The following is a 14,131-nucleotide window of genomic DNA, read 5'->3' on the forward strand; positions in this document are numbered from 1 at the left end:
TTGTCATTTAATATTAATGGGCATCTTCATATTCATTTGAATATTGTATATGGGCGTAAGACCTTTAAACAGATCGACATTCACAAGGTTGCAGGGCCAGACAGATTACCAGGAGGTGTACTGTGAGCATACGCTGACCAACAGGCAAGTGTCTTCACTGACATTTTCAACCTCTCCCTGTCTGAGTCTGTAATACCAAAATGTTTCAAGCAGAAAACCATAGTGCTTGTGCCCAAGAACACTAAGGTAATCTGCCTAAATGACTACCGAACCGTAGCACTCACGTCTGTAGCCATGAAGTGCCTTGAAAGGCTGGTCATGGTTCACATCAACACCATTTTCCCAGAAACCCTAGACCCACTCCAATTTGAATACCGCCCCAATAGATCCACAGATGATGCAATCTCTATTGCACTCCACACAGCCCTTTCCCACCTGGACAAAAGGAACACAAATGTAACTAGGCAAGTCAGTTAAGAACAGATTCTTATTTTTAATGACGGCCTGCACCGGCCAAACCTGGACGACGCTGGGCCAATTGTGCGCTATGGGATTCCCAATCACGGCTGGTTGTGATACAGCCTGGATTTTTAGAGTTGAAGAAGACCCAACTACATATACACATGCTTGTTAGAGAATCTCGAAGAAATTAAGTGGGTATAATCTAATTTTACCAACATTTCTCAAATTTCCTGCCCAAAGGAAAGGCGCCATGTGGTAAAAATGTTGTTTTCCTATATTTTCAGGTTTTCACTCTCAATATCCAAACTTTTTGTCCACATCAATGCTTAAACTACATCAACCTACCATTTATGAGGTCTGCAGAAAAATTGGGGGGGGAACGAATTGGAGAGTGTAGTTGCCCTTTTAATTCAGAGGTGTTTCTGTACTGTACTATGTATGCTTCCTGTTCTTGAGGCTCTGTTGCAGGTCAGTCTTAGGTAGACTGTTCAGAGAGTGTATTCCTCACTTATCATAGGTATCCTGAATGCATAGAGGGTATATACAGGGAATATTAGGGGTTAATAACATAAGTACTTTAATAAGTAATATTTATTTCCATTCCCCATGAATGTATAATAAATACAATTTTATTAGTCACATGCGCCGAATACAACAGACGTACAACCTTGTCACGAGTCCGACCGAGGGTGTTTCCCCTTCCCGGGCGGGTGGCGCTCGGCGGTCGTCATCACCGGCCTATTAGCTGCCACTGATTGTTTTTCCTCTCCCTCCTTGTATGTTTAGTGGTAGCACCTGTTCATGTGTAATTAGTTAATTAGTTTAGTATTAGACAGCCGGCCCGCCTGGTTGTTGTGCGGGATTATTTCAGTGTAACCTTCGGCTCTGTTGTAGAGGTACGTGTTAGTGCCTGGTCGTTACTTTTCCGTTGTACATTCTCATTCCCTGTGTTTGGGGCCGTTACTATTGTGAGCACCCTGTGGTGCGTTGGTGCTATTAAAGACGCACAGCTTTGCACTCACTGTCTCCTACGTTTGACTCCACACACCTACGACACCTGAAGCATTACAGAATCCCGCACCTAAATCAAATTGAATGGAGTCAGCAGGAGCAGCAGCCAACCCTCTCCCATCGATGGAGGAACGGGTTCTCCACCACACCACCGTTCTCCATCGGATCGGATCCGCGATGGATCAAGTAATATAATAATATAATAATAATAATATAATAATATAATAATAATAATATATAATAATAATAATATATAATAATATATAATTATATAATAATAATAATTATATAATAATATATAATATCAAGTGATGGAGAGAATGGACCGATGGGAGAGGAGTGGTCTCCTCTCTCCACCTTCGGCACCCCCGGCTCCGGACTCCCCATCACTCGACTCCAGCACCCTCCGTCTGACGCTACCGAGGGCTTATGATGGAGCGGCGGCGGGTTGCCAGGGGTTTCTGCTTCAGCTGGAGCTATACCTGGCCACCGTTAGACCCACTCCCTCAGGAGCGGAGAGGGTGAGTGTCCTCATCTCCTGCCTCACGGGTCGTGCTCTGGAGTGGGCGAACGCAGTCTGGAATGGCCCAGACTCAGCGCGGAGCACTACCCAGAGTTTTCCTGTCGCTTCCGTGCCGTGTTTGATCACCCTCTAGACGGCCGAGCGGTGGGAGAACGACTTTTTCATCTCAGGCAGGAGAGGAGGAGCGCCCAGGATTACGCGCTGGAGTTCCGGACCTTGGCAGCCGGATCTGGGTGGAACGACAGGGCCCTTATGGACCACTACAGGTGTAGTCTCCGAGAGGACGTCCGCCGGGAGTTAGCGTGTCGGGACACCACTCTGTCACTGGATCAGCTGATTGACATGTCCATTCGACTGGACAATCTGCTGGCTGCCCGCGGGCGTTCAGAGAGGGTCCTGTGCGTTCCACCACCCAGCCCCTCCGCTCCCATTCCGATGGAGTTGGGAGGGGCTGCGCCGAGGGGTACCGGAGGAGGAGGCCTTCCCTGCACCAACTGTGGTCGGAGAGGACACACGTCTGATCGGTGCTGGGGGTCCGTCTGGGAGTAGAGATGGCAGGCGGAACGCTTCTCGGTCACCCCAGGTGAGTCAGCATCAGACTCACCCAGAATCCCTTGTTGGCCATATGTTTGTCTTAATCTCTTTCCTTCACTTTTTCCCTCTTCCCAGCATAGGGCGCTAGTCGATTCAGGCGCAGCTGGGAACTTTATGGATCGCGGACTCGCCCTTAAGTTAGGGGTTCCGCTGGTGCCGATAGATTCTCCTTTCCCCGTGCACTCCCTAGATAGCCGGCCATTAGGGTCAGGGATGGTCGGGAGACCACGGTCCCACTGGACATGGTGACGCAGGGGAATCATAGGGAGCGTATCAGTTTTTATTATTGATTCGCCTGCGTTTCCAGTGGTGCTGGGGACTCCCTGGCTGGCCCGGCACAATCCTAAAATTTCGTGGAGACAGGGGGTTCTCCAGGGGTGGTCAGAGGAGTGTTCTGGAAGGTGTTTGGGAGTTTCCATCGGTGCCACGTCGGTGGAGAGTCCAGACCAGGGTTCCACGGTGTGCATTCCCCCCGAGTATGCCGATTTGGCAATCGCTTTCAGTAAAGTGAAAGCCACTAAATTACCACCTTATCGACCGGGAAGGGATTGTACGATAGATCTCCAGGTAGACGCTGCGCTTCCCAAGAGTCACGTGTACCCGCTGTCCCAGGAGGAGACGTTGGCAATGGAGACATATGTCACGGAGTCGCTGGGACAGGGGTACATTCGGCCCTCCATTTCACCCGTCTCCTCGAGTTTCTTTTTTGTGAGGAAAAAGGAGGGAGGTTTGCGTCCGTGTATCGATTATAGAGGTCTAAACGCCATCACAGTGGGGTATAGTTACCCTCTACCTCTCATCGCTACGGCGGTGGAATCGTTCCACGGAGCGCAGTTCTTCACAAAACTGGATCTCAGGAGCGTGTATAGTCTGATGCGTATTCGGAAGGGAGACGAGTGGAAAACCGCATTTAGTACTACATCCGGCCACTATGAGTACCTCGTCATGCCGTATGGGTTAAAGAATGCTCCAGCCGTTTTCCAATCCTTTGTAGACAAGATTCTCAGGGACCTGTGCGGGCAGGGAGTGGTTGTTTATATCGATGACATTCTGATCTACTCGGCCACTCACACCGCGCATGTGTCTCTGGTGCGCAAAGTGCTTGGTAGACTGCTGGAGCATGACCTATACGTCAAGGCTGAGAAATGCGTGTTCTCTAAACGAGCCGTCTCTTTTCTGGGATATCGCATTTCCACCTCGGGGTGGTGATGGAGGGTGACCGCATTAGGGCCGTGCGTAATTGGCCGACTCCAACCACGGTAAAGGAGGTGCAGCGGTTTTTGGGTTTTGCCAACTACTACCGGAGGTTTATCCGGGGTTTTGGCCAGATAGCGGCTCCCATTACCTCACTGCTGAGGGGGGGGCCCGGTGCGATTGCAGTGGTCAGCACAGGCGGACAGAGCATTCAACAAGTTGAAGGCGCTGTTCACTGATGCGCCCGTGTTGGCGCATCCGGATCCCTCACTAGCATTCATAGTGGAGGTGGACGCGTCCGAGACTGGGGTGAGTGCCGTGCTATCACAGCGCTCGGGTACGCCACCAAAACTCCGCCCCTGCGCTTTCTTCTCAAGGAAGCTCAGCCCAGCGGAGCGTAACTATGATGTGGGGGACCGGGAGTTGCTAGCGGTGGTTAGAGCTCTGAAGGTGTGGAGACACTGGCTTGAGGGGCTAAGCACCCTTTTCTCATCTGGACCGACCACCAGAATCTGGAGTATATTCGGGCTGCAAGGAGACTTAACCCACGTCAGGCAAGGTGGGCCATATTCTTCACCCGGTTCCGGTTTACTTTGTCTTATAGACCGGGCTCCCAGAACGTGAAGGCTGACGCACTGTCCCGCCTTTACGACACCGAGGATGGGTCCACCGAACCTACTCCCATCCTTCCCGCCTCTAAGCTGGTAGCCCCAGTGGTATGGGAGGTGGACTCGGACATCGAGCGGGCGTTACGGGCTGAACCCGCGCCTCCTCAGTGTCCAGCGGGGCGAAGGTACGTGCCGCTTGATGTTCGGGACAAGCTGATTCGGTGGGCTCACGTCCTACCCTCCTCGGGTCACCCTGGGGTGACGAGGACAGTGGGGAGCCTTCAGGGGAGGTATTGGTGGCCTACGTTGGTTAAGGACGTTAAGGGTTATGTCTCCTCTTGCTCAGTGTGCGCTCAGAGTAAGGCTCCTAGGCACCTTCCTAGAGGGAAGCTACAACCCCTCCCCGTTCCACAGCGGCCATGGTCACATCTGTCCATAGATTTCCTGACCAATCTTCCGCCGTCTCAGGGGAACACCGCGGTTCTAGTGATTGTGGATCGGTTTTCTAAGTCCTGCCGTCTCCTCCCGTTGCCCGGTATCCCTACAGCCCTGCAGACTGCGGAGGCATTATTTACCCATGTCTTTCGGCACTACGGGGTGCCGGAGGACATCGTTTCTGATCGGGGCCCCCAATTCACGTCTCGGGTATGGAGAGCGTTCATGGAACGCTTGGGGGTCTCTGTCAGCCTGACCTCCGGTTATCACCCGAGAGTAATGGGCAGGTGGAGAGAATGAACCAGGAGGTGGGTAGGTTTCTGCGGTCGTATTGCCAGGATCGGCCAGGGGAGTGGGCACGATACATTCCCTGGGCTGAAATGGCTCAGAACTCACTACGCCACTCCTCTACTAACGTGTCCCCTTTTCAGTGTGTGTTGGGATACCAGCCGGTCCTGGCACCATGGCATCCGAGCCAGACCGAGGCTCCTGCGGTGGAGGAATGGGTACAGCGCTCCAAGGAGACCTGGAGGGCCGTCCAGGAATCTCTACGACAAGCGAGTGGACGGCAGAAGAGGAGTGCTGACCGCCACCGCAGTGAGGCCCCGTGTTTGTACCGGGGGACAGGGTCTGGCTCTCGACCCGAAACCTACCTCTCCGCTTGCCCTGCCGGAAGCTGGGTCCGCAGTGTGTAGGGCCCTTTAAAGTCCTGAGGAGAATAAACGAGGTGTGTTATCGATTACAACTCCCTTCCTATTATCGTATTAACCCCTCGTTTCATGTGTCTCTCCTCAGGCCGGTGGTAGCTGGTCCCCTGCAGGACAGTGAGGTACCGGAGGTCCCTCCCCCCCCTCTGGACATCGAGGGGACCCCGGCGTACACGATCCGGGCCATTCTGGACTCAAGACGCCGGGTGAGGGGCCTGCAGTACCTCGTGGACTGGGAGGGGTACGGTCCGGAGGAGAGGTGCTGGGTACCGGTGAGGGACATCTTGGATCCATCCATGTTGAGGGATTTCCATCGCCTCCATCCGGATCGCCCTGCACCTCGTCCTCCGGGCGACCTCGAGGCCGGTGTCGGCGTGCTGCGGGAGCCGCGCGTCAGGAGGGGGTACTGTCACGAGTCCGACCGAGGGTGTTTCCCCTTCCCGGGCGGGTGGCGCTCGGCGGTCGTCATCACCGGCCTATTAGCTGCCACTGATTGTTTTTCCTCTCCCTCCTTGTATGTTTAGTGGTAGCACCTGTTCATGTGTAATTAGTTAATTAGTTTGTCTTTATTAGACAGCCGGCCCGCCTGGTTGTTGTGCGGGATTATTTCAGTGTAACCTTCGGCTCTGTTGTAGAGGTACGTGTTAGTGCCTGGTCGTTACTTTTCCGTTGTACATTCTCATTCCCTGTGTTTGGGGCCGTTACTATTGTGAGCACCCTGTGGTGCATTGGTGCTATTAAAGACGCACAGCTTTGCACTCACTGTCTCCTGCGTTTGACTCCACACACCTACGACACCTGAAGCATTACAAACCTTACAGTGAAATGCTTACTAACGAGCCCCTAACCAACAATGCAGTTTAAAAAAATACAGCTAAGAATAACAAATAAAAGTAACAAGTAATTAAAGATCAGCAGCAGTAAAATAACAATAGCGAGACTATATACAGGGGGGTACCGGTACAGAGTCAATGTGCGGGGGCACTGGTTAGTTGAGGTAATATGTACATGTAGGTAGAGTTATTAAAGTGACTATGCATAGATGATAACAACAGAGAGTAGCAGCGGTGTAAAATAGGGGGGTGGGGGTGGCAATGGAAATAGTCTGGGTAGTCATTTGATTAGATGTTCAGAAGCCTCTTGGACCAAGACTTGGCCCGCGGTACCAGTAACAGAGAGAATCGTCTTTGACTAGGGTGGCTGGAGTCTTTGACAATTTCTAGGTCCTTCATCTGACACCGCCTGGTATAGAGGTCCTGGATGGCAGGAAGCTTGGCCCCAGTGATGTACTAGGCCGTTCGCACTACCCCCTGTAGTGCCTTGCAGTCGGAGGCTGAGCAATTGCCATACCAGGCAGTGATGCAACCAGTCAGGATGCTCACGATGGTGCAGCTGTTGAACCTTTTGAGGATCTGAGGACTCATGCCAAATCTTTTCAGTCTCCTGAGGGGGAATAGGTTTTGTTGTGCCCTCGTCATGACTGTCTTGGTGTGCTTGGACCATGTTAGTTTTTTGGTGATGTGGACACCAAGGAACTTGAAGATCTCAACCTGTTCCACTGCAATCCCATCGATGAGAATGGGGGGTGTGCCCGGTCCTCTTTTTCCTGTAGTAAACACTCATCTCCTTTGTCTTGATCACGTTGAGAGAGAGGTTGCTGTCCTGGCACTACACGGCCAGGTCTCTGACCTCCCGTTCTCGTTTATCAGGCCTACAGTGGTAGCACTGTTGTGTCATCGGCAAACTTAATGATGGTGTTGGAGTCGTGCCTGTCCATGCAGTCATGAGTGAACAGGGAGTACAGGAGGGGACTAAGCACGTACCCCTAACAACAGCCCGTCAGGAAGTCCAGGATCCAGTTGCAGAGGGAGGTGTTTAGTCCCAGGGTCCTTAGCTTATTGATGAGCTTTGAGGGCACTATGGTGTTGAACACTGAGCTGTAGTCAATAAATAGCATTCTCACGTAGGTGTTACCGAGGCGGCAGGTGTGGTTAGAGCGTTGGACTAGTAACCGAAAGGTAGCAAGATTGAATCCCCGAGCTGACAAGGTAAAAATCTGTCGTTCTGCCCCTGAACAAGGCAGTTAACCCACTGTTCCTAAGTCGTCATTGAAAATAAGAATTTGTTCTTAACTGACTTGCCTAGTTAAATAAAGGTTCAATAAAAAATAATAACAATAAATGCACTAGACTGTGTAGACCGTACACGACTAAACCCAAAGGATAGACAAACGGCAAATGCATATGGGGCCACAATGTCTAATAGTGATTGCAGTGCTAGTTAAAACTGCAGTAGGATAGTCCTCCTCACAGGCGACTGAATCAGCGAAGACCATGCTTGGTGAATAGCACTTGTTTGATCTTTGGGAGTAGGTCACATGAGAGGAGAGCTGAATTGCTCATGGGAGATAAAGGTGGGGGACAAGAATTAATCAAAGGATTGTAGTTTATGAGGTTAGAAAATGACCATCCTTACCGTTTAAATAATGACAACAACTAGGTTAAGGATAGAGACATTGTTATTACTTTGAATAATGATAGCCAACGCTCCCTGTACTGGAACGACATGCTAGTAGTGGTAAAGCTATATGCTACTACTGCTAGCTAGCAACAGTTCTACTTGTTGTAGCTAGCTGCGAGGGTTGCTGCGTTCTAAGTACAGATTGCATTGATGGTATCACATTTATATAACTAAACTGTCACCAGCTGTGATTATGTACCTTAAGTACGGAGAAAGTGATTAGCAGACGAGTTCTGATTGGTTGACCGTTTTGTACTTGGCAGCGTTTGCCTGTCCAGTTAGCGAACATAAAAGTAAGTATTTAGAACAAATGTGCAACAGCCACAATAAAGATACCTCAACTAGCAGCCATAAAAGAAAGACATTAATATAATAATAATAATAATAATATATGCCATTTAGCAGACGCTTTTATCCAAAGCGACTTACAGTCATGTGTGCATACATTCTATGTATGGGTGGTCCCGGGGATCGAACCCAGTACCCTGGCGTTACAAGCGCCATGCTCTACCAACTGAGCTATTACTTTCAAGTTAAAAACTTTCCATTGTCAAGCTTTAGAAAATAGACATTTGTCTTTGGTTTACAATTGTATCACCCTTACAAACTTGAGTTCGATATTGAAATACAATTTCAAGTATGAACACAGTGGCTTCGGAAAGTATTCAGACACCTTTAATATTTCCACATTTTGTTATGTTACAGCCTTATTGTAAAATGGATTCAATTAAAAAACGGCAACCTACACACAATACCAAAGCGAAAACAGCTTTTTAGATTTTTTTGCAAATGTATAAAAATAAGACTTTAATACCTTGTTTACATAATTATTCAGACACATTGTTATGGGACTCGAAATTGAGCTCAGGTGCATCCTGTTTCCATTGATCATCCTTGAGAGGTTTCTACAACTTGATTGGAGTCCACATGTGGTAGTCAATGGAAAGGCACACACCTGTCTATATATGGTCCCACAGTTGACAGTGCATGTCAGCAAAAACCAAGTAATGAGGTTGAAGGAATTAGGATTGTGTTGAGGCACAGATCTGGGGAAGGGTACCACAAATGTCTGCAGCATTGGTCCCCAAGAACACAGTGGCCTCCATCATTCTTAAATGGATTAAGTTTTGAACCACCAAGACTCTTCCTAGAGCTGGCCGCCCGGCCAAACTGAGCAATCGGGTGAGGGAGGTGACCAAGAACTCGATGGTCACTCTGACAGAGCTCTAGAGTTCCTCTATGGTAGTGGGACTGGGAGACTTGTCAGGATTGAGGGAAAGATGAACGGAGCAAAGTACAGAGAGATCATTGATTAAAACCTGCTCCAGAACACTCAGGAACTCAGACTGGGGCGAAGGTTCACCTTCCAACAGGACAACGACCCTAAACACACAGCCAAGACAACACAGGAGTTGCTTCAGGACAAGTCTCTGAATGTCTTTGAGTGGCCCAGCCAGAGCCCGGACTTGAACCCGATCAAACATCTCTGGAGAGACCTGAAAGTATCTGCACAGCAACGCTCCCCATCCAACCTGACAGAGCTTGAGAGCATCTGCAGAAAAGAATGGGAGAAAGTGTGCCAAGCTTGTAGCATCAAGAAGACTCAAGGCTGTAATCGCTGCCAAAGGTGCTTGAACAAAATACGGCGTAAAGGGTCTGAATACTTATGTAAATGTAATATTTCGGTGTTATTAATAATAAATTAGCAAACATTTCTAAAATCCTGTTTTTGCTATGTCATTATGGGGTAGTGCGTGTGGAATGATGAGGGGGAAAAAACTATTTAATCAATTTTAGAATAAGGCTGTCACCTTAGAACAAGGGATCTGAATACTTTCCAAAGGCACTGCAATTTCTATATTGTTTTTACTTATTTAGTTCATGTATCTTTCCGATAGTAACGCCAATCTAGAATCAGTTGTTAGCAATTAAATGGTTAGTGCATCCAAATTACAACATTAGTTCAAATGGTTTATTACTATTATAAGGGTAGGAAACCATCTAATTTAAATCATTTGGGCTAACTATCCCTTCAACATTGTGTTTTGGCTCCACAATGAGGGCTGTTATTATACCAATGCTGTACTGTATAGGGTTGATGTAGCATTGTCTGCATATTTGTCTCGACTGAATTGCAATTTTTATTGTGAGAGCTCTGGTGAGAAAGATTTCCAATGTTTATTACAAACTTAACAATTTTTCTGGTGATATCAATAATTTCTTCCCATGTTGTCTTTGTTTGGCCAGATATGTGATGATGTACCATACCTCCAAGAGGGCAGGCTTCCTCTCCTCCTCATTCATCTCTACCAACTTCATCACATCCGAGTCTCCTACTCACTGGATATTCAGGAACACTGCCTTTCCCTGCCAACTCAATACTAACTTTACACTAAAAAACGAATAGATAATTATACTGTTCGTAACAAAGAAAAATTATCAGCAGCAGTAAAGGACTGTGAAACCTGAAATACATTGAAATGTTTAAGATTTTATTTTCTAACAAAACAGTCTCAGTATAATTTTACAAAAATATTTTCTGCTTCGACACAACAGGCCAACATGACAAAGTTGTTCACCGGATCACATTACTGAAAGAACTACTCAGTTCCACAAATTAAAGATATTTCTCATTGACAGTAGCATAGTGATATCAAATATATAACTAACCCAAGATTGAACAGAGCCTGTATTTTCCAATGGGAGCAAATTAATCAGAGTGGGCAGGACAAGCACAAGCTAGTGAGATCCCATTGGCACGTTCTAGCATTTATTTGCATATTTCTGTTGCCTATTCTAAAGTGTGGGTGTGCAATAACTCAATTCACCCTTGCACTCCTTAACTTTTTTCAAACTTTGGCAAAGGGTAAAGTCTACAAAATTCAGTCCTTTCAGTTGGTTACAGATTGTAGTTTTAGAAACAGAAAACTGTTTGGACATAAAATGTTTGGTCGTTGAGAAAATTGGCAGAATGTCGGCCAAAACCATTCTGCTCCCACTGCCGGCCTCTGGGTTTCCTCTTATCTGTGGTAATGTGTGGTAATATGTGGTAATGAGAGGAAACATAAACCAGATATTTTGCATTTATACATCCGGTCCATTCAAATCTGAATTCCTCAGAACTAGATAATATGGCCTCGGGTTTATCAAATCAAGAATCGGCTTTCTATTCCGCAACAAAGCCTCCTTCACTCACGCTGCCAAGCTTACCCTAGTAAAACTGACTATCCTACCGATCCTCGACTTCGGTGACGTCATCTACAAAATTGCTTCCAACACTCTACTCAGCAAACTGGATGCAGTTTATCACAGTGCCATCCGTTTTGTCACTAAAGCACCTTATACTACCCACCACTGTGACTTGTATGCTCTAGTCGGCTGGCCCTCGCTACATATTCGTCGCCAGACCCACTGGCTCCAGGTCATCTACAAGGCCATGCTAGGCAAAGCTCCGCCTTATCTCAGCTCACTGGTCACGATGGCAACACCCATCCGTAGCACGCGCTCCAGCAGGTGTATCTCATTGATCATCCCTAAAGCCAACACCTCATTCGGCCGCCTTTTGTTCCAGTACTCTGCTGCCTGTGACTGGAACGAATTGCAAAAATCGCTGAAGTTGGAGACTTTTATCTCCCTCACCAACTTCAAACATCAGCTAGCTGAGCAGCTAACCGATTGCTGCAGCTGTACATAATCTATTGGTAAATAGCACACCCATTTTCACCTACCTCATCCCCACAGTTTTTATTTATTTACTTTTCTGCTATTTTGCACACCAATATCGCTACCTGTACATGATCATCTGATCATTTATCACTCCAGTGTTAATCTGCAATATTGTAATTATTCGCCTACCTCCTCATGCCTTTTGCACACATTGTATATAGACTCCCCTTTTTTCTCTGTGTTATTGACTTGTTAATTGTTTACTCCATGTGTAACTCTGTATTGTCTGTTCACACTGCTATGCTTTATCTTGGCCAGGTCGCAGTTGCAAATGAGAACCTGTTCTCAACTAGCCTACCTGGTTAAATAAAGGTGAAATAAAAAAAATTAAAAAATACAAAATCTTTTGATTTCCAGAATACGTAATACTCTACGTACATTTGGTATTGCCATGCGTCATGTACAATATACATGTACAGTCCCAGTGCATTTTTTATCCAGTCACTTGAATTACAAACCTGAAGCAAAGTTTTAAAATAAGAGTCACTCCCGACATCACATCTCCTCAAAAGAACAGGTCCTCTGTGAAAAACAGTGACATAAAATGGTGTGGACCATTTCACTGCCCCGTGTGCCACGACATAACATGAGGTTATGGAAGTGTCTCTGTGCATCAGACAGTTGTCTCGTGTTCCGTAACAGGTGTGGGAGAAGTGGGAAGAAAGTTCAGCCTCTCCTCTTCTTCTTCTTCTGTGTAGACGGCCTGAACATTATTTTCCTTGTGTTGTGCAGGTGGACATTCCTGGATGTACAAAAACATACACTATAAACAACTCACCAAGAGTTAATTCACCTTGAGATAAGATAATGGGTAATGTTAAGTACCCTTGATACAATAGCACATAGTGCCTTCAGAAAGTATTCATACCCCCTGAATTCAAAATGAATTAAATATGTTTTTTTTCTCTCACCCATCTACACACAATACCCCATAATGACAAAGTGAAAACATGTTTTTAGAAATGTTTGCTAATTTATTAAAATGAAATACTGAAATATTCAATTTACATATGTATTCACATCCGAGTCGATACTGTAACAATAAAATGTGTAAAAAGTAAAGGGGTGGAAATACTTTCTGAAGGCACTGTAGCGTTGTTGAAATGTCTCACACAGACCCAAAACAATATAACATATTTTAACTGAAGCCAGAGGTCAATCATTGACGAAGGTGGGTTTTCCACAATGAACTTTTAAACGTTTGTCTGCTGTACACACTTGCTGAAAGTGCAGTGTGGAAATCTTCTTATCTGCAATGATTGAATTCCAGCCTATCTTGAATGCATAGCCCCCTCTGCTATAAATGCTTAAGGGGAACCTTCAGGAAGCAAACATTGTGGAATGCTGCAGATAGAAACGTCATGAATGGAACTGACGTGATTCCTTATTCTACACGCCAGACAAACATAACATATTTCTATCTGAACGTTCCATTATGTTGTGCCTGCTGAATGCAGCCCTGTGTTTACTGTAGCCCTGAGGACCAGACCTTGTCCAATAATTAATACTTGTTCTTGTTGCAAAACGTTTAGTTGCTTTTTGACGTGGTTTCCACTAATGAACACAATCCTGAACTGTGAGTGTGATGAGCCCATGTGCTCTGTTGACTTACCCTGTGCTCCAGTGGGGTGGCGCAGCACAGATTTTGTTTGAGGTTATCTGGTACAAAGAACAGCATGTTGCCCAACAGAGGATACAGAGTGCCTGGGGTCACATCCTCCTCTTTCATTGGTCCTTAAATTAAAGATAAAATCCAACCAATTAGATTAATTTAATTCAGAATCTGTTGTGAAAATTATTGGTCTAGTTTACCAGACAGAGATTAAGTGTAGTCCCTGATTAAAAGGCATGCTCAATGAAGAATCTCAATCTCCATTGAGCATGCTTTTTAGTCCAGGAGTAGGTTTAATATGTGATGTGTCTGGAAAACCAGCCCTAATTGCATCTTCTATGGTAATGATCAAGAGCTCTCCCCTACCTGTGAGAAAGCTAACAATCAACCCTGTGATCACCACAGTGAAAGAGCTGAGAGCACTGTACCACATGAAGGATAAGGAGTAGAATCTCTGCAGACCCATTGGTTGGCTATAGAACAGTTGAAAGACATAGTTAAAATAAAATCACAAAATGTATTACAAATTTGCATCTACAGTGCCTTCAGAAAGTATTCATAATTCAGTATTCATAACCCTTAACTTATTCCACATTTTGTTTTGTTTCTATGCTTGAAAATATGGAGAGTGGTACTCAGTAATGTGTTCTATTGGATAAGATCTAAACATTTTGTTTTCAGGACAAAAAGTAAATTGCTTTGACACATTTTTTGCAGTATTACATTAGTGCCTTGTTGC

The 14,131-nt window shown here is 46.4% G+C and overlaps 1 protein-coding gene across 5 annotated transcripts in view; it reads right to left on the reverse strand.

The window, feature by feature from the left end:
- LOC118362833 (sodium-dependent multivitamin transporter-like) overlaps positions 1 to 14,131 on the reverse strand; it is a 90,280-nt gene that overhangs the window by 62,505 nt on the left and 13,644 nt on the right. Inside the window, exons 16-18 of one of the 5 annotated variants that reach the window (XM_052486534.1) lie at positions 13,759 to 13,865; positions 13,393 to 13,514; positions 10,526 to 12,522 (exon numbers count right to left, since the gene is read on the reverse strand). The exons of 1 other annotated variant lie outside the window; for it this stretch is intronic. In XM_052486534.1, the coding sequence (XP_052342494.1) occupies positions 12,394 to 12,522; positions 13,393 to 13,514; positions 13,759 to 13,865 (358 nt within the window). In that variant the 3' untranslated portion in view covers positions 10,526 to 12,393. Of the gene's footprint in view, positions 1 to 10,525; positions 12,523 to 13,392; positions 13,515 to 13,758; positions 13,866 to 14,131 lie in introns of those variants that run through there. 3 more of the 5 variants (XM_035743471.2, XR_008086300.1, XR_008086299.1) reach the window with 3 other exon arrangements.

Source organism: Oncorhynchus keta, chromosome 29, assembly GCF_023373465.1.
Source record: "Oncorhynchus keta strain PuntledgeMale-10-30-2019 chromosome 29, Oket_V2, whole genome shotgun sequence".
NCBI lineage: Eukaryota > Metazoa > Chordata > Actinopteri > Salmoniformes > Salmonidae > Oncorhynchus > Oncorhynchus keta.